Source organism: Lissotriton vulgaris, chromosome 8, assembly GCF_964263255.1.
Source record: "Lissotriton vulgaris chromosome 8, aLisVul1.2, whole genome shotgun sequence".
NCBI classification, from domain to species: domain Eukaryota; kingdom Metazoa; phylum Chordata; class Amphibia; order Caudata; family Salamandridae; genus Lissotriton; species Lissotriton vulgaris.
This window is the reverse complement of record NC_141696.1, coordinates 111,433,055-111,459,816: the sequence shown is the minus strand read 5'-3', so window position 1 is coordinate 111,459,816 and position 26,762 is coordinate 111,433,055. Positions and strand designations below refer to the sequence as shown.

The 26,762-nt window shown below is 49.0% G+C and overlaps 1 protein-coding gene across 1 annotated transcript in view; it reads left to right on the top strand.

The window, feature by feature from the left end:
• The window catches only part of CLPB (ClpB family mitochondrial disaggregase), a 1,391,731-nt gene that overhangs the window by 1,050,903 nt on the left and 314,066 nt on the right, over window positions 1-26,762 (top strand). The window contains exon 13 of the mRNA XM_086933782.1: window positions 14,597-14,670. Within this exon, the coding sequence (XP_086789908.1) occupies window positions 14,597-14,670 (74 nt within the window). The remainder of the gene's footprint in view (window positions 1-14,596; window positions 14,671-26,762) is intronic.

The window sequence follows — 26,762 nt, the reverse complement described above, 5'->3', positions numbered from 1 at the left end:
GGGGGGGGGGAGCCGCTACTGCTCGAACAGCCAGGTCTTCAGCTTCTTCCTGAAGGAGAGGTGGTCTTGGGTCAGGCGCAGGTCGGTCGGGAGGGAGTTCCAGGTCTTGGCGGCCAGGTGGGAGAAGGACCTTCCTCCTGTAGTCGCTCTTCGGATGCGGGGGACGGCGGCGAGGGCGTGGTTGGCTGATCGGAGGTGGCGTTTGGGAGCGTAGAAGTTGACTCGGCTGTTGAGGTAGCTCGGGCCCTGGTCGTGTAGGGCTTTGTGTGCGTGGGTGAGGAGGCGGAAGGTGATTCTTTTGTTGACGGGGAGCCAGTGAAGGTCTCGCAGATGTCCGGAGATGTGGCTGGTTCGTGGGATGTCGAGGATGAGTCTGGCTGAGGCGTTCTGGATCCGCTGGAGTCTCTTCTGGAGCTTGGCGGTGGTCCCGGCGTAGAGGGCGTTGCCGTAGTCCAGTCGGCTGGTGACGAGGGCCTGGGTGACGGTCTTCCTGGTCTCGGTGGGGATCCACCAGAAGATCTTCCGTAGCATGCGTAGGATGTTGAAGCATGCCGAGGAGACGTTGTTGACTTGCCTGGTCATGGAGAGGGAGGAGTCCAGGATGAACCTGGATACCTATGGATACTATATCTCTTGGAGGCCATACCAATCCCTCTCATATTCCATGACATAAGTATAAATGCCTGTCAGAGGTCAGCATGTAAAATCACAGGGGACCATGCCTTCCGTTGTTCCCCAGGCCCCCCCCCCTACCCCCAGTCTCGTAGCAGATTGTGTGGTCCCTGTGCAAGCAAGAAGAATAGAGAAAAAAGAGAAGGGCATGAACAATCCCCAACAATAACTCCCCAAACCACAGTACAGCTCAGCAGCAGCTGGCCATCAAAACTGATTAATTCGAACATACTTTAAATGAATACCTCCCCCAGTCAGGCTGCAAGGGCCTTTCTGTGAGGCGCAGGCCAATTTAGGTGCACCAGTTCCATGCAGTACTTGCCCAACATATGTTAAACAGAGCCAAAGTTCCGCCGGCAGTCAGTCAGCACGACACATAATGTGATGCAATCAAGGAACATGAGAGGGTATGTGTCTTAGGCAAACCCCCCCACCAGCACCCCCCCATCTTCGCATTAGCAGGGCTTAACATAATAAAGAATATCAAACCAGGTCGTCTGCTGTCTGGGGTGTTACCAGTCTCACCACCATGCGAGGACACAGCGTCAGAGATGGGCCACTCCTGGGGCTGCCACATACGATCCTACGTGGGCGCCTGCGCACCCTCCGCCTGGGTGCCAATGATCTTGTGCGCGCCATCCGGAGGGCAGTCCCCACACTATATGCCTCTAGCCATGCCCAGGCTGACTCTGGATACTCGCAGAAATATGTAGAGCTGTCAAGTGCAATCCTGAGCTTGGAGGAGAACATCAGGGAGTACTGTATATCATTGTCACAGAGTGAGTTTTTAACCTCCAGAAATGAAGCCCTTCTGGCCTGCACAACTGCCGTAAAGTCCGGTAATATGGAAACTCTACCATTGCCTATGGCAATGGCGCCCGCCGAACGTGTCCTCTGTAGTATGATATCTCTGTCTCTGTAGTGCAGCAACCTGACGCCCACCGGTTAGGGGGGGTCCGCCCGGGACCGTCAATCGCGATGGGACCGATGGGCCTTTTCCAATGTGCAAAAGGAGGTTAGCAGGCCTCTGTTCACAGCCAGCCCTCAAGATAGGCCACCATATCACCCAACCCTAACGCAAGGCCAACCACCCTAATATTCTTGTGTCTATTGCGACCTTCTGCATCTTCTGCGCGTCATTCGAGAAGTTGAACCCTGTCCCTCAGATCGGACATTTGGCTTGCAAGTGTCCTATAGTCAGGCTTGAGTTCCGTGATGAATGTCTCCACTCCTTTGACTCGATCCACCAAATTACGGTGTTCCACTCGCAATAAGCCAAGACCCACGGTTACAGTGCCTATATCTTGTTAAAGGGTGGCCTTAGTATCAGCTATGTTTAAAAGTCCAAATAATGAAAAAATATCCTTAGAAAAATCCTTAGTTTATTACAGAGAGCACCGTACATCCAGGCAGAAAAGCAGTTCTGGATGCCTTCAACACATTCCAAATGACATCACATAAACAGCATGGCATGTGCCACTAATTGAATGAATACAAATTCTAATATTAAAAGGGCAATACATGTAAAAGAGAAATGTAACACATTTTCCCCCTTAGAAAATAAATGAAATACATTTCTATATTTGGAAACACGTCTAACATTCCAAACATGACCATCTTGTGTAACAATACTATTGCGATTAACTTTGATAACCCTCACTGATTTACCAAATTTGTTGTTACCTTTAAGAAGAATTCCCGTTTTTTTAATTCTAACAAACTCACCAACCTTAAAAACAGGAGTCCTGACTTTCATACGGATATCATATAAATCCTTACTCTTTTGTTGTTTTTTTTAAATATTACCAGCCAAAACTTCATTGTCAACAACAGAAGAATGAGGCTTCACATTCTTCTTCAACCACCAGGGACACAATTTAGAAATAGGGTCTCGCCCCTTGAGTAAACGGAAAGGCGAGATCTCCGTTGTTGAATGAGGAGTTATGCGGTACATCCATAACCTTTCCCTCAATTTATCTTTCCAATCAGCTCCAAAACCTCGAGACCACATTATATCCTGTTTGAGCACCCTGTTAAACCTCTCTACCTGGCCATTTTCCTGTGGTTCATAAAGGGGAGTAGTGACATGACTAATATTATGACACTTTAAAAATTCTTCCATTTCATAAGATTTCAGTTGTACCCCATTATCAAATATAATAACTTTTGGTGTTCCTTCTCGAGCAAAAACTTCTTTAAAAAAAAAAATAACACTATTTGTATCAACACGTGAAATCAACTTCACTTCTGGCCATTTTGAATGGTAACCCTCCACAACAATGGCAAATCTACAATCATGTGGCAAGAAATTGAACGGACCAGCAATGTCCAACCCTACTTTTTGCCAAGGAAAACTAGGCCATTTAACTGGAACAAGAGGAGCAGGAAAACACTTAAGAGATTTCTCACTATTTACACACTCAGTACATTCTCTCACTACTCTATCCACAAATCTATCAATCCCTGGCCACCAAAACGTGGATCTGATAAGCCCTTTCATAGATGACATCCCCAAATATGTCTCATGACTCAGAGACAAAATTGTTTTACGTAAAGAACTAGGAGGAATACATTTTCCATCCCTATATACTATGTCGCCTTCCACCACAATCTCTTCAGAAATTGTCCAAAAATGGATGTAATTCCTCTGAAATGTCATTCTTTTGTGGCCAACCTTCCAATGTTAATTTAATGACATCTTGTAACAACCCATCATCATTCATTCCTTTAATCCACAACTCCTCAGAAATAGACCCAAACTTCCCAGACAACAATTCAGTGTATTGGAAATAATCTCTTTAGGACACAGTTCCTCATGAGCTACACAAGGTAGTCTTGACAAATAGTCTGCAACAACATTACACTTCCCTGGAACATATTCAATACTAAAAGAGTACTCCTGCAACCTTGACATCAACCTTGCTATCCTGGCATTTAATCCTCCACCTGGTGATAATATTCTAATCAAAGGTTTATGATCACTTTTGATAACAAACCTCGCACCCCAAATGTACTTTCTGAAATGTTCTACACTCCACACACACGCTAAATACTCCTTTTTGATTACTGCATAACGCCTTTCTGTGGCATTCAAAGTTCGTGAAGCAAATGCTACATTCCACGTTTCTTTGCCAGATGCTTGAGACAAAACACAACCTAGTCCATACTGACTAGCATCAACCGTAAGCACACAAGTTTTACCAATACAGAACGGTTTGAGAGATGGGGCACCCACCATATCTTTTTTAATATTCTCGAAAGCAACCTGCTGCCTTGTACCCCAAACAAATTCTACATTTTTCCTCGACAATTCTCTCAAAGGTTCAATATTTTCATTAAATTTTTATGAATTTACTGTAGTATTCACATAACCCTGAGAATGAAAGTAGTTTCTCTTTGGAATCTGGTGATGGTGCTTTAAGTATGGCAGCTACTAACGATTTCTTAGGAATTACACTTTCCTTTGACAATGTATGCCCCAAATATTCAACTGAATGTTGAAACAGTTTACCTTTTTGTTTTCTTTAAAGTCAGTCCATGATCTTCAGAATTTCACACACTTTTTCAAGATGTTCTGAGTGCAACAATTTGTCTGGAGAAAAAATCAATATATCGTCCTGGAAACATTTTACAAAAGATCCTACAGCATCAAACAAATGGCACATAGATCTTTGAAAAACAGAGGCCGCGGATGCCAGTCCGAACGGCATTCTCTGAAACTGGAATAACCCAAAAGGTGTGATAAACGCGGTCATATGACGAGATTCTTCAGATAGCTCCACTGACTCCACCTAATGTCTAAAGTGGAGAAAATCGTTGCCCCACCCACCATGCTAACAACTCATTTATGTTGGGTGGGGGATGACAAACCACGAGAATATTAGCATTCAAAGCACGAAGATCAACTCATAATCTTAAAGAATTATCGGATTTTCGTGCTAAAACAATCGGAGAAACCCACTCCGACGACTCCACTTCCTCAATCACCCCTTCTTGCAGCATGTCTTTTAACAGTTTTCCTAGTTCTTCTCTTACATTTAAAGGAACATTCCTAAGTTTTTGTTTAACTGGAACAGCATCTTTTTTTAATTTGATCACGTGACGGAAACCCTTAAGTCTTCCCAATGAATCTGAAAACACTTCAGGAAATTTTTTCCCAATACCAACAAAGTCATCTTCCTCAAACTCATTCTCTTCTATCACCATGACTGGTTCTTTGTTGCGGGGATTACGCATTATCCCTAATTTCCACTGATCACGCCATCCCAGCACATTCACACCTTCCTTCACAACATATAATTTAATAAAGGCTTTCCTTCCCTTGAATACAACATCTGATGAAACATACCCTATGAAATCTATTGTAGAACCATTAAAACACCATGCTAAAATATCAGGAGGATTCAAATCATTCAAAGACATTACATTGCCATACTTTTCATTAAAATACACCTCAGTTATGATGGTCCAGGGAGAACCAGAATCTGCCATCAGTTCAAGCGTTTCATTGAGAAATGTCACCACACATTTTGGATATCCAAGATTGTCTTCCACAGCACAAACATCAATGATAGAAACTATCAAACCTTTCTCTTAACAACGGTTTTCTCCCAATTCTCTCACACAGGAAACTCCACTTCCCTTACTTATTAAATTTTTCTGAGAATCATAAATCTTTTTCCTATCATCCTCGCACGCCTTGGCGAAATGTCCAATACGCCCACACTTGATACATTCCTTTCCTATAGCCGGACAAAATTTGAAAAACGCTACATGGTTGGTACTACCGCATCTAAAACAAACAACATTTTTATTAAATTGATGTATGGACCTTGGCGGAACATATTTTTTAACAGCACACACTTCATAAATGCACTTACTGCTATCACCCTTTGAACTCACATCCTCAATAGTTTTCCTCCACTTGTCAGTTTGCTCAAAAGCTTTAGCTGTAGCAATTGTGTCATGCAGGTTAGGATTTCCTAAAATCCATAACTGTTCCTGTGTCTTCTCAAAATAGTGATTAAAATTGTGCAAATAGGTGAAAAATGATGTTGCCAGAGTTAATTCTTCTTATTATTGTTGATAGATGAATAATGATGATGAATCTGATGTTTCCCAGTTCAAAACGACTGCCAATGTTAATTAATGTTAATTGTTGAAAATTGTTAAACAAATCCTTCAAAACGACTGAAAAAGAAACGATTCTCAAGTAATCCGATGTTAAAATTAAACTTCCCAAGTGAACCTGAAGAAAAAAAAAAATCAATCACAAAGTTTTTGAGTGTATTTCCCAAACAAAAATGGCCACCAACGTCAAATCGTCATCGGGCATGCTCCGTCAGCGTCAGCGCGATGACATCACCATCGTCGTCTCTTCAGAGTGCGATGTCCTCGGGGAAATAGCTCGTTCACCTTGAAGTAAGTTCTGTAATGACGCGTAAGATGCAGAGCGTCTTTTAAAATATTATCGTTGCAGTAAGGCTAAAACGTTGCGGGCGCTAATAACAAGAATTACACCAGTTTTTTGGTATTTTGGGCAGAAAAAGAAATAAATAAATCGGAAATGTTCGCAAAGTGAGCAGACTGGCTGATGCTTCCTCCAATGCCCAAAACAATTTCCTGTGTTAGTTAACTATGCCCGATGTACATTAAATAATGCAAGATAATGAAAAATTTCCTAGCTAACGTACAGGAAAGTTTCAATTCTATTAAGGAGGCGGAGGCGAGGATTAGGCTTTTCTTTCTCGTTTATTTTCCACTCCAGCAGCCATAAAAGGTATAAACAGCAATAACAAGACCACATTTCCCATGAACATCAGGGAAATTGGAAACAGAAAAAGTCCCGCATATTGACCAATCCTAGGTCGTGGCTCCTCATGACTTCCCCCTTCTGGCACTCTATCTTCCTCTTTCTTCCTGCGACACTGCCACAAGAATACATCCATCAGTCCTGCTTGCCTGCTTCTGCACCTACGGCACAAGAAGACCGGGTAAGACCTCAAGAAATGAACCATGCACTTCATGGTCAATAGCACTGTGCAACATTGAATGACATAATTGCATTCTAGATCTTCAACAATTGAGATGCGACATGAGAATCAACATGCAACGCAATCATGTAGGAAAACTGCATTAAAGATTTTACTTACAGACCCAACGTAGAGTTCTGGGAGGGTTCGAAGAATACAGGGTGGGCTAATCCTCGCCTCCGCCTCCTTAATAGAATTGAAACTTTCCTGTACGTTAGCTAGGAAATTTTTCATTCTATGTCAGGAGCGGAGGCTTCTGATTAGGCTAGTTCAAAGCTTGTCGACCACCACAGAAGCCAGCGAGGGGACAGGTTTAAAGTAAAACCTCTTAAAAGTAGAGTCAGACGACCAGTCAGCTGCCTTCATAATGTCCTCCAGGCGAGCCCCCAGGGAAAACGCCTTAGATGCCATGGCCCCTCTGACCGAATGGGCTCCAAACCGAGAAGTATCTATACCTGCCTCCTGCATAACCCAGCGCACCCAACGCGCAATAGTGGGGGATGAAACCGCTCCATGTGGTTTAGTAAGAGCAATGAACAGTTGTTTGACGCCCTGTGGGCGTATATCAACAGTAGCCACCTCGTAGGCCTTTAAAGCCCGAACCACACATAACTTTGGGGCATCTGGGAAAGCAGGGTACGAAATAGAACGAGAGTCACACTTAGTACGTCTCGACAGAAGGAAGGTCACCCCATCCGGGGACAAAATGCGACCCGTAAGGTCCAAGGCTCTGACATCGGAGACCCTACGACAAGAAATCAGACAAAGCAACATTGCTAATTTGGCTGAAATTTGTTTCCTGGATAAGTATCTATTCGTCGGCCAGCCCTGAAGCAGGTTAAGAACCTTATTGACATCCCACAAAGTCGAGTAGCGAGGTTGCGGTGGGACCGCAAGTCTCACCCCCTGCAGCAATTTACAAACCAGGGGGTGTTCGCCTACGGGTTTTCCATCAACTGGAATGTGACCCGCCGAGATGGCCGAACGAAAGGTATTAATAGACCTGTAAGCCAGGCCCTCCCTTGACAGGGAAGCTAAGAAGTTAAGGATGTGGACAACGTCCGCCCCCATAGGATCAATTTGGAGTCGCAGACACCAACCACTCCACCTAGCCCAAGCGGACCGGTATCGCTTGTTGGTGCTGTCTGCCCAGGATTTGGCCAACAGTGCCGCAGCGTCCTCCGAAAGTCCCGGGACTTGCCAGCGTCTCCTGTAACCCGCCAGGCCATCAGACACAAGCTGCCTGTGCACAGGAGGTGGTGAGGGTTCCCCTGAGGACTCCTGAGGAGATCCGGAACGCGGGGTAGAGGGATTGGAGAATCCCAAGAAAGTTCCATCAGAGCTGGAAACCAGACTTGCGATTTCCAGATCGGGGTGATCACCACCAGGTCCGCCCGTTGCCTCCGCACCTGGGTAGACAACCTCATGATCATCGCGAAGGGGGGAAACGCATAGCCGTTCTCCTTGCTCCAGTCCTGCAAGAAGGCATCGGTCGCCGCCGCTTCCGGGTCCGGGCGCCAACTGAAGTAGCGTTCCAGTTGAGCATCCAGCCTGGAGGCGAAAAGGTCCACCAAGAATGGACCCCATCTCTCCCTGACCGCCTCGAACACATCCGGGCGAAGTCGCCATAGGCTCGTGTCCCTCCAGTGACGGGACCACCAATCCGCTACCCGATTGGCAGAGCCGGGGAGATGTTCCGCCGACAACGAAATCTCGTGGGATAGGCAGTATTCCCAAAGGGAGCGGGCCAGGTCGGACAACGCCTTGGACCTGGTCCCTCCTAGATGATTGATGTAGCGCACGGCCGCCACATTGTCCATCTTTAAGAGGACACAACATCGAAGTTTCTCTTTCGTCCAGCACCGCACCGCGAAGGAGCCTGCCATTAGTTCCAGGCAGTTGATGTGCAGGCCTAGCTCTGCGGACGACCATGCGCCGCCTGTAGAGACGGCGCCGCAACGCGCTCCCCATCCAAGTCCACTTGCATCGGACTCTATTACCAAATCCGGTTGCGACCCGAAGATGGCTCGCCCGTTCCAGGCGTCCATATGATCGATCCACCACCGAAGCTCCGTTTTCGCCTCTTCCGTGAGTGGAACAACTTGTGAATAAGTTAAACCTTTGCGAAGGTGAAGGGCCTTGAGTCGCTGCAGGGCCCGGTAGTGGAGGGGCCCTGGAAAAATCGCCTGGATGGACGATGACAGGAGGCCTACCACTCTGGCCAGGTGGCGCAACTGGATCGTGGGACGCGCCAGGGTACGTCTCAGCTCGTGCCTGATCTTGGACAGCTTCCGAGAGGGAAGGGACAAGGTAGCTTCCACCGAGTTGATCATAAAGCCTAGGAACTGCATGTTCTGTGCCGGGGTTAGGTCCGATTTGACTGGATTGATAATGAACCCCAAGGACTCCAGCAGGGTCACTGTTCTCTGGAGGTGCGCCAGTAGCGTCCGCGAGCATTGGTGCAGAAGGAGCATATCGTCCAGGTAAATTATTAGACGAATGCCCTCCATGCGCAGGCGCTCCACCACAGGTTTTAGGACCTTGGTGAAACACCACGGCGCGGACGAAAGTCCGAAAAGAAGGGAGACGAACTCGAAAACCTGGTGGCCCCACCGAAATTGCAGAAAGCGCCGGTGAGGAGCAAAAATGGGAATCGTGAGGTAGGCATCCTTCAGGTCCAAACGGACCATCCAGTCCCCCTCCTGGAGCAGGTCTCTGAGGAGATGGATGCCCTCCATCTTGAAATGGCGGTAAACTAGCCAGCCATTGAACTCCCTGAGATTTATCACTGGGCGATAACCGCCGTCCTGTTTCTCCACAAGGAAAATGTTGCTCAGAAAACCCCCGGGGTGCCAGTGTGTCTGTATGATCGCCCCCTTGCAAAGAAGGTCCGCCACCTCCCCGTCTATGAGGGAAGTCTGGTCCGGCGTAAAACTGATGGGTTTGGGTAGAACCTGCTGTTTGGGGAGCCCCGCATATTCGATGTGAAAACCTCTGACAGTCTGTAAGACCCAAGCGTCTGAGGTAATGGAAGACCATGCCTGTAAAAAGAATTGGAGTCTGCCCCCCACTTTCAGACCCGACACACTCTGAAGTCTCACCTCTTGAGTAACTGTAGCCGCCGTCTCCACGTCCTCTTCCACCACGGCGGCGGGGGTAACCTCTGGTCTGGTAGAAGTTACCGAACTTGTCGGGGTCCTGATACTGGCCACGATGGGACTCGCCCTGTCTATTGGGGCCTCTGGTGTAGGACCTGCCAGACGAGCGACCCCTGCCTCGGCTGGCTGCTCCAAAAACACGGGGGGAGAAGATTCTCTTCACCGATGATTGTGCCTTGTCGAGAGAGTTGAAGGTGTTAACGAATTTTCCCAATTCTTTGACGAAGGGGTCGCCGAATAGGTTCCCCTCTGCCATAGGGCCTGCCTCGGAGGTCGCCAGCTCTCCCAGTTTTGGGTCGATCTTGATCAGGATTGACCTCCTCCGCTCCGTAGATATGGCCACGTTTGCGTTCCCCAAGAAAATTACTGCTCTCTGCGCCCAGCCGGACAGAATTTCTGGGGAGATCAGTGAACCAGAGGTTTTGGCGTCCTCCGCCATGTCGAGGATTTTCGCCAGGGGGCCTGCCGCATCCAAGAGCTTATCTTGGCAGGCTCTCCACGATCGGTCGATACCCTTCTTGGGATCTTTTACGAATTTAGTGAGAAACGTAGACATCTTAGGGTCGATGTCCGGTGTTACTGCAACTTTGCCCTCCAAGGATGGGCGCGGGCATTCGGCCCTGAGACAGCTACGTACCTCTTGGTCTATTGGCTTGCGCAGCCTGGCCGCCATGTAGGCCGCCACCTTGGGTGCGGGGACCCATTGAGACGAGCGTGGGTGGAGAAGCTCATCAGGGTTGAGCATATCAGAACTTAGGTCCGGAAGGGGGGGGCTGGGTAGCCGGTGCCGATGACCACAAATTATCGGGCTCACCATCCCCGTCTGAGGTGTGTGGAGACTCGTCGGGATCCGCTATATCCCCGTCCCCATGATCATTCCCTGCAGCAGCAGTCGGAATCACCTTCGAGGTGGAAGGGGCATCGGAGGTCTTGGCCTCCAGGATGGCTTTTTTTTAGGCGCGAGAAAGCGTCCGCGTCCACCCCCGCGTCAACGGGGCGTTTCCTCTTGGGTTCCGATACAGAGGGGGGGGCTTGGGCCGGGGGGGTAGGGTCCTGTCGCCCTAGGGCGTCCGCCCCACGTCCAGAGGGTTGGTATTGGGCTTGCAGCTGCTCAATTCTCTTTTCCAATGGTTCGACAACCCGTGACACCGCCTTCAACAAGGAGGAATCCATGACCTTGCAGAAATGGTCATCCACCGGCAGGTAGATAACCTGCTCCTCCTCCTCCTCAGTATAATACTCTTCGTATTCCATGTAGGGAGTATATAAGGAACTTATAGGGGTTGGGGTGGGCAAAGCCCTGTCAGAAATCTCTTCCCGCGGTCGCGGGGTCAAACAAATTGAGTCGGGACCACCAGCCTCTGTTATGAGGCAACCAAAACTGCCCGGGCCGGTCCCAGATCAAATAACGCCGTACCCGCCGCGCGGGTGTTCAGGCTCCGGGCAGGGCTCTGTATTATGAAGTGCCAATAGCGCTGCCTCTATCACCCGCCGAACTTCCCACACAATGCGTGAGACCGTTAGGGCGCCTCGTCGACGGAAGGTACGACGCGCACCTAACGACTCGCACAACGCGGGGGTCAAGCTCCTCAGAGCGGCAGCACTGGCGCGCGGTCCCCTAGCGGCCGGAGGCCGCCCGCGCACAGAGCGGAACGGAATCTCACCGCGAAAGGAGCGACGAACGCTCCCGCGGCACCCTCACAGTCGCCCCACGCAACCCAACGCGGCAGACTGCGAACTCACAAACATATATTGAAAAAAATGCCTCAAACATTAATAACACAAGAAAAACAAAGGGCACTCATCTGTCTGCTGCTGGAGCAGCGAAGAAAGAGGAAGATAGAGTGCCAGAAGGGGGAAGTCATGAGGAGCCACGACCTAGGATTGGTCAATATGCGGGACTTTTTCTGTTTCCAATTTCCCTGATGTTCATGGGAAATGTGGTCTTGTTATTGCTGTTTATACCTTTTATGGCTGCTGGAGTGGAAAATAAACGAGAAAGAAAAGCCTAATCAGAAGCCTCCGCTCCTGACATAGAATGAAAATACAAAATAAACCTTACTGTTCTGTGCCTTACTGTTCTGTTCTGTGAGATTCGCAAATCAGCAACTCCTTGTTTAAAATAGCGAAATATCCAAAATCATGAAGGAAATCTCCAACAATATTCAAACAAAGTCCATAAAATCCAAACTTGGTACCACTCCTGTGCTCTAGTATGTCGCAAGTACCAGTTTCCCTCGTCGCCAATGTAAAAGTCCAAATAATGAAAAAATATCCTTAGAAAAATCCTTAGTTTATTATAGAGAGCACAGTACATCCATCCAGGCAGAAGAGCAGTTCTGGATGCCTTCAACACATTCCAAATGACATCACATAAACAGCATGGCATGTGCCACTAATTGAATGAATACAAATTCTAATATTAAAAGGGCAATACATGTAAAAAAGAAATGTAACATTATGGCCGCTAGCAACTTGTCTAGCTGGAGCCGTATGGGGTGCATAGGTGAGACAGTATCGCCATCTTCGGCTGCAGTACCACAAGAGATGGCAGGAGCCTCATGTGGGCCCCCCCCTCTGTTTGGTTCTTGTTTTCCCCATCTGTGTAGCCTAGGCAAGGTAGGACACCTGGAAAGTCTTGTGCAACTCCACTAATGGGGCGTGAGCAGGTCCTCACTGCGCCATCAGGGGCAAGATGTATACCTCGCCTTGCCTCCCAATCCCACCGGTCTCTCAAATGGGTGAAAGAGCGGTCTCACAGGTCACAGACTTGATATGGGGCTACAGGCAGCAAGGTGGTCCACAGGACACCTACCAGCACAGGGTCAAATAACACTTCCCAGGCACAGGTAGAATGTGGCATACAGCTGTCAGTCCTTCAGGGAATGGTGCAGGTGAGGGCGCCATGAAGAAGGGGGAGGCTCCTCACTGTGTGTACCCAGGACCCCAGTTCCCGAGGGGGAGATAGTAGAGATGGAGATGCCTCCTGCTGCCACTCTTCACACCTCCATGGCACAGTTGCCCCAGACATCTTGCAGCAGATGCTGCTCCCTCACTATCACTCTAGTAAACTTTCAGGGCCCCCACTCTCCCAATGCTATTTCTTGAAGTGGACAGCCGCCCCCCAACCCCCCCCCAGCGTCCAGGACACAATTCCGTGTGGCTGTCACAATGTCCGCCCCCTCTTACCAGGACTCTCCTGGCCTCTTCAAAGGATTTGCTGCAGCCCCCAGAGCCTCCGAGGCCCAATCCACAGGGCTTTGGACTTCCCACCCCAGGCCATCTTGTGCATGCCATATTTTATCATTATTATTGTGTAATATTTTATGCTAAATAATTGTATATATTTATTTTACCTGTAGAAGAAAATAAGAAATGCTACTCTCAACTAAATTTTGAATGTAATCTTTAACTAATTTAAATATATTAAATAGAAAATATTTTTCTGTAGGTTAAATTAAAAAATACATTTTCACCTCCAGTAAAAAGATATGAAATGCTTTAGCAATTATTATGCTATATATAGAATTAATTTAAAGTAATGTATTTATATTTTAATAATGAACACAATGGGATACCGCAAATTGGAACCTAGCTAAGGGAGAAAAGAGACTTCCGCTCAGGTTGAGTGGAAAGGTCTACTGGTAGGAAAGAAAACTTTCTTTCTATAGTCCCCTCACTCACCAGGGTTTCCCCTTGGTGACATGCTTCATCATAGGGGTACTTTCAATCCGCTGCGGATTGAGGCGTGCTACGACTTGCAAAGTTACGTAGGAGCACTTAAGTGAAATAAATGTGTAGTGCAATGATGTGGAGGGGGGGGAGAAAAATGGGTTAAAAATACCTCACTAGTGGGTGATTTACTTTATTCTTGCTCCTAGTTGGTATGTTTAAAAACTGGGGTAACTACTAGGAAAAAACAACATATCTGTGATGGGTTAGGCGTCCCTAGTACAAGTCGACTTTTTGAGCCTCCCCAAAGCTCTTCTTCAGGACCACACAGGGACCAGCCCTGTGTGTACCACTCCTAAGTGACCTATAAATAAGATAATGTGTGAAGTAAAAGGGTGCCACACCTACTGTGCGTGCTCTAGTAATACATACGATTTACTCAATGGTACATAGTATTTTTTATAAGGCTCTAATGTGCCCATGGTCTGGAGGGGTTGAGGGTCTCCTAGTCACACTTTAGTCAGAGTGCACCTCACCGGCAATACACCTAATCGCTCCTCTGGAGACCGCATATTTTAATAAACATTTATATTTATAATTTCAAAGAAATTTTAAATATTTAATAATTAAATAATACATGTTTTATATTTGTTTTTTTTCTTTTTTACATTAATTTATATTTATTTATATTTTTAACTATTTTTCATATTTTTTATCATCATTTTTATGGTGTTTTATTATAAGTCCCTGCCTCTGTTATTTTCTATGGGGGTGTTGCTATATCAGTGCTTGGCCATGTGTGGTGCTGGACTTTCTCCTGTTTCATTTTATGGCACTAGTAACTTACTCATAAATTCGGCAGGGTGGAGACATGCAAGTCTACAATTTTGAGTAACTTAACACTCGGATTTTGTGAAGAGCCAAAAATAGTAAAGTTACTCAAAAGTGTAAGAGTAAATTACATGCATATGTAAGTTACCTCTGTGAATAACTCTGAAAATTTATTTTTCATCCATGAAAGTTTTAGTTTATTGTTTGTCTCTACTTTCCACCTTATTTTAGATGATGTGCAGATAAATGAAAAGATAACTATCTCCAGGCGTTTCAAGGACGATGTTATCCGCCCTATTCTCAAGGTAGGCTAGCCATTTTATTGGACATATGCTGCATGTGCAGGTTGCTGGTGCATTTAGGAGTGGCTATATAGACCCTTTTATAGCACATTTCCACAGTCTTACTGGGTCTGAGGAAACATTTGGAAATTAACCATATACTGTTGCAAAGCAGCTTCCAGAGTGTATAAAAGATTGACTTGTGTCTCATTAATAAAGGGGGTTATTCAAAGGAGAGGAAACTGCACATGAAAACTCCTTTTCTCCATGGTGGCCACTCTAAACAAGGGGGCGCCTTGCCAAACCTGGCTGTTGGCATAGAGAAGGCAAGCCTTGACATGGCTTCACTTTCACTGTGGAGCGAGGTTGGGGTCACTCCAAAAACCCACTGAAAGACTAGTGAACCTTTTTTAAATGTTTGTCTCTAGTCAGGCCAGCAGCGAACTGTCCTTTCCTTCTCAGTGATCAAATTTTTAGATCTGGCTTGGCAGCGCAGCTGGCACCAGAATTTCTGTGATCAACAGGAAAAAAAGCTTTAAAAACAGTGTAGCGGGGCGTGGCTACGCAAGCGGAGATGGCGGTCGCAGCTTGTTAGAGCTCCCGCCGGCCCGCCATTAATCCTTCCTGATATCCTGGTCCCCGACCCCAGAACCCACAGCCACAACGGGGCGGTGATTGCCGAGAACACCTGGACTCCTCCGGTGTGCCCAGCGGAGGTCCGGCGTCCCGGAACGGGACGGAGCCGCGTGGTGCAAAGTGCGGCCTGGAGGGCGGAGGTGCAGCCGGGACCTCGATTTTGGCGCTCCCCGGCCGGGGAGCAGTGCATCGCCGGGCCTGGTGACGGCCGCGACGCCCGGAGACCCGAGGGGCTGGGAACGCGGGAGAGTCTCTGTGCTCCCTCTGCCGGGGCCCAGACCTACACGGAGGAGGAGCCGGGGCAGCGGTCGACCGAGATCGGCTGGAGAGGCCTGGTGGCCCAGGCGCAACCGGGGCCCCGGTTTTCGCGGCCCAGTACTGGCCGGGTCCTGCAGACGAGGCGGAGGTCGGGCGCCCTGATACTCCTGAACGGCGGTGATTGACCCTCGACGTGGGCGGACAGTGGAGAAGCTGGCAGCAGCTGTGAGTAGTGGCCCCCCCCCCCCCCAGGCCGAGGGAGACGCCAGCGCTCTGGCGCGACATACACACTAACTATCCACCCTTCTGGGGGGGGCTGCTGCTCAGAGGTGACCCTGTTCCTTGGCGGTCACTGGGGCCGGCCACGTCCCGACCAAGTCATTGGGTTGCTTCGAGACAGACCAACCGGGACCTGCCTCGGGGCCGGACACTGTCCTCCCTTGCCCTCCATAATTGTCCACCCTTCTGGGGGGGGGCTGCTGCTCGGAGGCGACCCTGCTCCTTGGCGGTCACTGGGGCCGGCCGCGTCCTGACCGAGTCATTGGGCCGCTTTGAGACGGATCCACCAAGACCTGCCCCGGGGCCGGACGTTGTCCTCCCTTGCCCTCCATAGACCTTAGCAGGAGCGGTCGTGGCTCGGCGCCTCCTTCCATCGTGAGGGCCCCCCCCCCCCTTCTTCCTTTTGCTTTTTGGCCCTCCGCAGTCATGACCAGGGGAGGTGGTGGCCCCGCCAAGCAAGTGACTATCGACAAATTCACCGGGCCCAGTGGGGGCGCTGGCTCATCCGGGGGTGCTCCGCCTGGAGGGGGGCCAGACAATGCAGCCCTTATGGCGGCCATTACTCACTCGAGGGACATGCTAGACGCCAAGATCGGGGCAGTGGGCGCGGATGTAACCCTATTACGCCAAGACCTGAGGAACGCAGTGGCGCGCATCACAGAAACCGAATCCAGGGTAACGGTAGTGGAGGAAGATGTAACCACCCTTAAAAAGAGAATGGCGGCGATGGAATCAGCGCAGCGGATCACGGCGCTCCGGGTGGAGGATGCCGAAGGGCGGGCGCGCCGCAACAACCTCCGCTTTGTTGGCTTTCCGGAGCGCTGTGAGAAGGGCAACATGGAGCTCTTCCTCACACAGTGGCTGGAATCGTGGATGCCCCCAGGGACGCTGTCCACTTGCTTCATCATCGAGAGAGCTCATCGCGCCCTGACGCAAAGGCCACCTGAGGGCGAGCGGCCTAGGGCGGTGATCGCCAGACTACTAAATTACCATGACAGAGATGCTGTGTTGAGGGAAGCTAGAATCAGGGACGCCCTCCTCTATGAAAATCATAAGATAATGATTTTCCCTGACTATACCAAAATGGTGCAACAGCAGCGTCATTCCTTCATGGCCGCCAAGGCAAAATTGAGGGGTCTTAAGCTCCAATATTCCCTGTTGTATCCGGCACGCCTGAGGGTGATTTTTCAATCGCGGACATTGCTTTTTGATACGCCGGAAGACCTCTTCAAATGGACGGATGAAACGGTGCGGATTAGACCGAACTCGCAACCGGGGCTCAATCCGGGCTCTCCAGAGGGCTCACCACGGGCTCAGCAAGACCGGACGTCGAGGAGGAAGGGCCGAACCAAGCGATCCAAATCGCGCAGACGTGCGGCCTCGGTTGATGGCACACAGACCAGTGGCAGGACCGAAGACTCCGAACAATCTGGGACGGACCACTAAAACATTCCAAGGCCCTGCCTTTCCATCTCTACTGTCACGGCTGTGACTTCTGGTTGGACTCATCGAGTCGTCTGGGCCTTAATGACTGCCCGGCACTGCTGCCGCCATGGGGCAGTACTTTTTCTGTCCTCTAATTGAGAATGGGGCTGTGGGGTGGGGGGTCGGGGACTGCGTGATGGTGGCTACCACTCTCCCTCTAGAGAGAGAGACTCTGTGGGAGGGGGAGTAAGCTTCCTGTTCCGTTTGGGAATGTTGGGATCCATTGGTATGGGTGGGCCCGGGCCCTATGTTCTGGTCTCGGGACCACCCATGCCGCGACAGGTACTTCAAGGTTCTTTGAGGTATAGGGTTGGGGGTGGCGGGATGAGGGCGGTCGGGGTTAGGGCCGCTGAGTTGGGGATGGGGACTGTTTGGGGTTGCGGGACCGGGGGGTTGGGGACCGTTGTCCTTGGGGTTGACAGGGCTATGCATGTGTGTGTTGCAACGATGTTCCATATGACGTGTGGTGGGTGGCGCAGGAGTGGAGGGCTCGGGTGTTGGATCTTAATGGACCATGGCTGAACCGATTCGTAGACTTCCTGTAGATACTATACGAGTGATTACGTGGAATGTCAGGGGGCTTTTAGATAAAATCAAACGTGGGGCTGTGTTACGCTGGGGGAAGAATGAAGCTGCAGATGTCCTTTTACTTCAAGAAACACACATGATGGGTACAAAGGCTCTGGGCCTACAGAGATTTGGATATCAACAGGTCTTCCATGCCGGGTTTTCCAGGGGGTCCAGGGGAGTCGCCATATTGATTCACCGCAGGGTGGCTTATATCCACGAGAAGCAGTGGGTAGATCCTCAGGGTCGTTACCTGTTTATTGAGGGCAGGGTGGGTGCGGAGTCGGTGGTGTTTGGCAGTGTTTACGCCCCCCCCCCACTCCAGTGGGCCTTAGCCGAGAGGCTGTTTGCTGTATGGGAGGACATCTCGGGACCCTTAGCAGTGATTGGGGGAGATTGGAACGATGTGATGAATGTAAGCGTGGATCGCCAGAGGCGCCTAGGGGGATCTGAGCTCCCGCCCCCCTCCCCTTCGCCCTCCAGACTGCATGCAATGAGTGAGGGGTTGGGCTGGGTTGATGTGTGGCGACATATGCACCCCACGGCCCGGGACTATACTTATGTCTCGGCTGTACACGGCTCCTTTTCGAGGCTCGACTGTGTGTTTGTGCCTCGGGACTATTTGTGCAGGGTGAAGAGCGCAGACATCTTACCGAGGGGCCTGTCCGACCATTCCCCCGTCTCGATTGGACTGGAACTCCTTCGGAAAAGACAGCCGTTTCGATGGAGGATGTCCTCGTGGCATCTCCTTCAGCCGACATATGCTAACCATTTACGTGAAACGATTGACCATTTCTGGCGGGAAAATCTAGTGGAGGGCGCTGATGTGGGGATGGTGTGGGAGGCCATGAAGCCTACCATACGGGGAGCAGATATTGCATGGTGCTCGGCGGCCCGTCGGAAGCGTCGAGAGCAGGTTGCAGAGGCGGCTGTACGGGCAACGGCTCTGGAGCGAGAAAGTCGTGAGGGTGGTGATGTAATCGGGCTACGTCTGCTTCTACAAGCACAGCAAACCTACGGGTCCCTCCTGATGGATGAGGCCAAGCAGGCGTGGCTGGCCACCAGAAGTAGGATATATCAATGGGGGGACAAGTCCTGCTCCATGCTGCATAGATTGTGCCAACAACACTTTCAACCCCTCCTACTGCCCGGTCTCACGAATGGTGGTGGGGAGGTTATGACCGATCCCCATGAATTGGCTACGAGTTTTGCCATGTACTACTCCACCCAGTATGCCCCGCGTGACCGGTTGTCGGATGACGACTTGGCCCGATTCCTTGAGGAGCTGCCGCCCGTGCCGATATCTGATGAGACTAAGACGGCCCTGGATGCTCCCCTCACAGCTGAGGAGTTGGGAGATGCTTTGGGGCAACTTAACACTGGCAAGGCCCCCGGCCCAAATGGCTATCCTAGCGAATTTTTTAAGAAATTCCATGTTCAGCTTGGATCTTATTATCGCCGGGCGCTGGAAGCGGCGCGTACCAGAGGGGTGTTGCCCCCAGATTGGCGACATGCCGAAATAGTGGTCTTCCTGAAGCCGGGCAGACCCCCAGACAGTCATGACTCATATAGGCCCATCTCTTTGATTAATGTGGAGGCCAAGATTTTGGCCAAAGCTCTGGCGAACCGCCTAGCTCCTCTTATCACCGACCTGGTCCATCCTGATCAGGCAGGTTTCATGCCACACAGGGCAACGCGACATAATATCCGTCGCGCTCAGGCGGCGATTGACGCGGTTGAGACTCTGGGGGACCGGGCAGCGCTGCTGCTGGCCGACATTAACAAGGCCTTTGACTCTGTCAGCTGGTCGTACCTGTTTGCCTTGCTGCGCGGCCTTAACCTGGGCCCGGTCTTTCTGTCATACGTCCGGCTCCTCTACACCGACATCACGGCCTCAGTGCGGGTCGCCGGGGCTGTGTCCGAAACGTTCCATATCGGCCGCGGGACCAGACAGGGTTGCCCTCTTTCCCCCTACCTGTTCGCACTGGCCATGGAGCCCCTAGCTGCCAGAGTGCGCCAGGATGCGCTGATACAGGGCTTTCAATGGACTGCCACCCTGTCTGACAAAATAGCCCTGTATGCAGATGACGTCCTCTTTTTCCTTACCGACTTGCAGCACTCGGGCCCGCGTGTCCTGGAGGTGATGCAACAATTTGGGGAGGCCTCGGGCCTATATCTGAACCTTCATAAATCCACTTTGTGGGTGCTAGGAGGGGGCGCCTTGGCGGACCCCTGGGCCTCAGGGCTGCGGGTGGCTACGACCGGGCTGAAATATCTCGGCGTATTTCTATCGACCTCGGCAGCCACTGCTTGGGATCATAATCTCATACCAGTCTGGGAGAGGGTACAGTCGGACGTTAAGACTTGGTCTCGGATGCCCCTGTCCATCTTTGGCCGCTCTGCCATTTTTAAGATGGTGGCGCTACCACGCCTCTTGTATCAGCTGCAGAACCACCCATATCCTGTCCCACCTCAGTGGTTTCGACAGGTCAATTCTCTGCTGGGCCGCTTCCTGTGGGCCGGAGGGGCCGCCAGGGTTGCGCTACGTACGTGCTTTTTGTCCACCTACGGTGGGGGCTTGGCCACGTCGGATCTGCAGTCCTACTATCAAGCCGCACACCTCCTCATTCTAAACGACTGGTGGTATAGCAATGGCGAAGACCCAGCCTACGCCCTGGAACGTGCCTTGATGGGTGACAACTCGCTCCACACCATCCTCTACTCACCCCGGTTGCGTCGATCTTTGCCGAGGGTTACACAACTTGTCTTTGCGGTGTGGCGGCAGGCCCTGCGACGCATGGGCTGGTGGGGCAGACTGACCGCGGAGACGCCCTTGTGGCGTAACGGTTTGCTACCGGAACTGTCTAAGCTATCAGGTTTTGATGGCTGGGACGCGATTGGTATTTCGCAATTAGGCCAAGTGATGTCTGGCACAACCCTCAAATCCTTTCAGGCCCTTCGCACCGAGTTTGACATGCCCCAATCTCAATTTTTTCGATATTTGCAATTCCGGCATGCGCTGCTGCCCAGTCTCACCGGCATTGACTCCCTTCCTGACTTCAGCCCGATTGAAGCTAAGGTATTCATGGGCGATCTTGGAGATAAAAAAGTTTCACGCATTTACCAGACAATGGTCATCCATTGCTCCTCCACCCTCCTTCCACTGAAGGCGGCCTGGGAGATGGACGTGGGTCAGCTGGATGAGGATGATTGGCGTGAGGCCTTGGAATCCCCGAGGGGTGCGGCCATTGCCGTCCGATTCCGATTAATCCAATTTAAAATCCTGCACAGAGCCTACTATACCCGCGAGCGTTTGTGGAAGGCGGGACTGATAGAGTCCCCGGACTGTCTGAGATGCGGGCTGGAGAGGGGTACGTTGCTCCACACGTTGTGGTCGTGTCCTAGATTAGTTGGCTTCTGGAGAGGTGTGTGGGACTGCTTGTCGGAAGTGTTGGGATGGACCCTCCCTCGTACCCACCGTCTGGGTCTGCTACATATTCTGGAGGGGGTTGGTGGCAATATGTACAAGAGACACCTGCTCCTCCTGGGGCTGGTGGTGGCCAAGAGAGACCTAGCCCGAGTATGGAAGGATGTGAGACCCCCCCCCCTGTGTGCGTGGAAGGCTGGCATAGACTTCTGCATGGGTCTGGAACGACCGATCTTTGAGGCCCAAGGGTGCCCCCGTAAGCACTTTAAGATATGGAAGAGATGGGCGGACTACAGGGGCCTGTCGCTGGACCCCCCCAGTGGAACCAGAGGAAGATCTTTAGCTCCCTGTGGCCGGACGGCCCCGTTCCCCCCCCCCACACACGCACTTACCACTTTGAGAATTTTCATCGACACCGTCCATACACACATGCATAGGGTTAGGGTGGGATTCAGGGGAGGGATCCGGGAGTTGGGGATGAGTGGGTAATTTAGTGATAAAGACAGAGATGATCGTTTCTTATAACCTTGTGCTGCAATGATTATTGACTGAATACTCAATTCTATTTTCTTGATTGTATCGGAATGTCTGATGGTGCCTTCCCGATTGTGGGGGTCCGTCTTGTTACATATGCTCATCTTTGTCAATAAACTTGTTGTGAAAAAAAAAAAACAGTGTAGCAATAGACTTGGGCTTTGCCCACATGTCAGTCTTCCTAAAGGATTTAACCGAGGGGAGAGTTGCATGCGTCCACTGAAAATGAGTGTTTGTTTTGCACACAAGATGCTGCATACAGTAAGATTGAGTTTGTTATGGTGAACAACCAATGATAGGGGTTGTGTATTGTTTTGCCAACTGTAATTCAGCACATATTTGTAATTGTATAACTATGTTAAATAACTTACTTCCTTTATGCATCTATATACCTTCCATGCACTTATGGATCTATATATTTATTACTTTTCTTCGAGTTCAGTATATCCAATGTACTACCCTATTTCTCATCATATACCTCTCTCAATATATCCTCTACCTCAACTCTCTGACTCATCTCAAACCTCTTTCTACTACTACTTTCAAGGCACTACCCTATTTCTCACTCCATACCTCTATCAATATATCCTCTACCGCGGTCTCTCATTCATCCCAAACCCCATACCACTACTATGATCTCCAAAATAACCCTTTCTAAACTCTTCCATACTCGACCCCTCCTTGAATCATCTCATACCTCTTTTACTTATCCCAAGCCTCCTACTGCTATGACCTCCAAAACAAAACAAAAAATGTCTAAATCCTTCTCCCTATTATACCTCCACTATCCTTTACAATCCAAATAACTTACCATATCCACCACCATGGGTTCCAGAGTAGCGTGCTACTCACCGAAACAAAGCTTCAACTCAACACCTCATCAGGGGTAGCAAGCATTATATAAATGCAAACCTTTTCCCTCTTCTATCCTTCCATTATCCTTCTGAATCCAAATAACTGACTAACATGTCCACCATTCAAATTGCTTTCATATTTCACTTCACTAATTCACCATTAATCATTTATGGGTTCCGAAGTAGCGTGCTACTCGCCAAAAAAACACTTTGCCGTCTCGTCACTGGCAGTAAGTGCTATACAAATGCAATTACAATACAATACAATGTGCATGATTGTAATTGTAATTGTAAAATAGTTTTTATAGAGCGCATGCTATCGCTCCACGGAGCATCTTGGCGCTGTAAAAACCGTAGCCTAGAATGGTGGGCCGGAAATACTACTCACATCACTTTCAAAGTACCTGAAGGTTTATTTGAGCCTAGACTAACTGTTTACTAGCCGTGTCTGGTAGATTAAAAATCCAGGTTTTCAGGGCTTTCCTGAATTCGATTTCAGTGGGGATTTGCCGTAGGCTTTGTGGGAGTTTATTCCAGGCTTTAGTACCAAGGACGGCAAGAGATCTTCCTCCTTTGGTGGCTAATCTAAATCTGGGGACTGTTAGGAGACACATGTCTGATGACCTCAAGTTCCGACTTGGTATGTACGGCTTGAACCGTGGGAGCAGATATTTAGGCCCTTTTTTGTGGTATGCTCTAAAAGTAATTACCAGTATCTTAAAGAGCACTCGCTTGTGTATGGGGAGCCAGTGCAACTGCTTTAAGGCAGCAGAAGCAGAAGATCTCCTTGGAAGATTAAGCACCAGGCGTGCAGCAGCATTTTGGACAACCTGCAACCTGTGCAGGGTAGATCTGTTTACTCCTGCATATATGCTGTTGCAGTAGTCTAAACGTGATGAAATTAGTGCCACTGCAACTGTCTTCTTTGCTTCCAAAGGGATGAAGTTGAAAAACTTTCGAAGACCACGTATGATGTTGAAACACGATCCTGCCACTGCATTCACTTGTTGTTTAAAACAGAGTTTTTCATCAAATCTGACTCCCAGGTTACGTGCGGATAGTACTGTTTTTGGCGGGATTTCCTCCTTTGGGGGCCACCATAGCTGGGGGGAGAACAGATTTTGGGGACCCACAGGGAGAATTTCAGTCTTGCCCGTGTTACATTTCAGATGGTTAGTCTTCATCCAGTTAAAGGTAGCGGTGAGGCACTTTCCAAGATGCTCCTCCGCTCTTGTAGATTTGCTGTCTAAGACTAAGATGAGCTGAGTATCATCTGCGTATGATACTGTATTGATGTTAAATGATGTTATTAGCTCAACTAGAGGTGTCATATATAGATTAAACAGCACCGGGCTTAGCCTTGATCCCTGGGGTACACCTGTTGGATTAGATTTTTTTGCTGATAAATACTGTCCAAGGACAGTAGTCTGTTTCCTATCCGCAAGGAGATTTTCCATCCATGCCAAAGCCGTGCCCCCTATGCCCACCGTAGTTAAACGGTTAATCAGTATCTCATGTGAGATCGTGTCGAAGGCCGCCGACAGATCCAGGAGAACAAGGACTGCCCTGTCTCCCTGATCCATGGCGGCCCTCAGTGTCTCTGTTGGTTGCTAGCTTATGTGAAATTCAGTACGCATATGTTAGTAATGGTGACTAACTTATTACAAAGGCTTATGTGTTCATTGAAAATTGTTATGCCAGATGCTATAGGTCTGATTTGTTTATTATGGAAAGTTACGATAAATTTGTAAAGCCAGTTTTACTTCTTGTTAAAAGCATATGTTAAAGCCAACATGCCTTAATGGTTGTGTTTTTGTCACACTATGTTAAAGCTTGTAGAGAAATATAGTATACAATAGTATGTAAGAATTTTGTTGTTGGTGACTCTATGACAAGCCTTAGGGGTAGAAGATTTGAACTGTGATAATCTTTGTCATCTCCCTTAGGAGGTGTTGTATATTGTTTACCTAGGTCCAATTTTGCATGTTTCATGATTTATAATTGAATGCTTGATCCTAAATAATCAAAAATGGACACCCTCTCTAGGGCCCTTCCATCTAATCTGGGATTTAGGCAATTTGTGGTGTTGACGTTAAAAACCATATACTTGTTTTTTTTAAGGTTAATCTCCAGTCCCCGATTACTGCAGAAAGTGCTGAGTACATTGAGCACCCTCTGCATGTCCACAGGAGATTTGAAAAGTAAAAGCGTATCAGCCGCAAACATGAGAGCTGGAATTTTACAGTTCGCTAACATGTGTGCATCAATATCTTTCCCAGCCATCAGGGTTTCAATTAGGCCGTTTATAAAAAGGGAAAAGAGTGTCGGGCCAGAATGCATCCCTGTTGCACCCCTTTCTCCACAGGGAAAGGGGCAGAGAGTTCACCATTTTTGCCATATCTTATTTGCGCATAGTTATCTTGGTGAAGGCGTTTTAGCTGGTAGCAGAGATGTTCTGGTACTCACAAATCATGAAGTATGCCCCACAGTTGATCCGGCTGTACTAAATCAAAAGCGGATTTAAGATCCATGAATGTGAGATAGAGGCTGCCACCCTGCTTGTAGGGGTTTTAGTGCGATGTTCTCTTCTATCCAAGATTGCAAGCGCCCGGGAGTACTCGTGCAAAGATTTTTTGACTGACATCTAGAAGGTTTATGGGACGATAATTAGCTGGATTAAATGGTAAGCCCTTTTTATGGATAGGAATAATTTCTGCCCCTGCCCATGTGGAGGGCTGTGCCATACCTTGCAAAATGGCATTAAATATTGACCACAGGTAAGGTACCCAAACTAAGGGCTCGGAGCAAAATAGGTCGCATGTGGTCTTATCCATCCCCGGGGCTTTCACTGGTAGTAACTTGCCCAGTGCCTCTGTGATCTCCTTCATTGAGCAGAGTGGTGCATCTAGGTTTGGCAACTCCGAATCTATAGTGATCGGTTCCACCCTACCCTCCTCCTCTGTTGACCTTGTATATAAAAATTTAAAGTGGGCTCTCCATACTTCTTCCCCTAGGTTTGGCACAACGCCAATTTGCCTTTGGATTTCCCTGTCTTAACTAGGTTCCAAAAGGCTCTCATATCGTGATTGTCCAGTGCTGTTTTTATTGCTTCACATTTTTCACTTTCCCAGTTGCTTTTGGCCTTGGCTACAGTTTTTTTGTAGTGTTCCCTGGCTTCCTTAGTTAAAGGCCTATCGTTTGTTCTGATAGAGATTAAAAGGGCTTGCTTGCCTAGCTTACAGTGTTTGTTGAACCATGGCTGCCTTGGTTTGCAATTCGGCCTAGGCCTTTTGCTGTTATGTAAAAAAAAGTTGCTAGGGCAGTAAGCAGATCCTGGTGATTTTTTGCAATTCTCATTCGGGAAGATAAAGTGCAGCTGGTCACAGAGAGTTGGGACGCAGCTTCAAGAAGGGGGATAATTTGTTGCTATAGGGAGGCCACTTTATCCTGTGATTGTGCAAGTTCCCCCAGCGTACTCTCCTCCTTCCTTCAGCCAGTATTAAGCCAGAGGTTTAGAGGGTGTACTATGAGGGCCTTCAGCAAGCGGAAGAGATATTTCTAAGACCAGGGAATTGTGGTCACTCTCATGGCGAAGGGTGACCTTAAAATCGAGAACCCTTTGCCATAGTCTGACATCTACCAAAATGTAATCTAAAATTGATGCCTGCCAGAGTCTGTTAAAGGTAAAATTCCCGGGTCTATCGGATGGCAATCGACCATTACTGGCCCTCAGTGAATGGCTTAGTGTGAGTGCGTTCATTTGAAGGACCAGAGGAGTCCATGACCGTGTTGGTGGAATGTTGGGCTCTGGAATTGCCCAAACTGAATCCTCCTTACTTGTAATGCTTTTGGACAAGCCGTTCAGGGGCTCGATTGGCAATTAAAATTCCTGCCTAAGATGACCCAGAAATTCTCCGGTATAGTTGAGAGAAATTAGGTCAGTCAGACAAGAGTGTAGGAGGATTGCCCATAGCATACAGGCCGAGAGTAAACATCAATTAGAGCAATCCTAATAGAGTTAGAAAAGGAGAGAAGGACACATAATATCAGGAGAAGAAGTCTCTATCTGTTTGGCC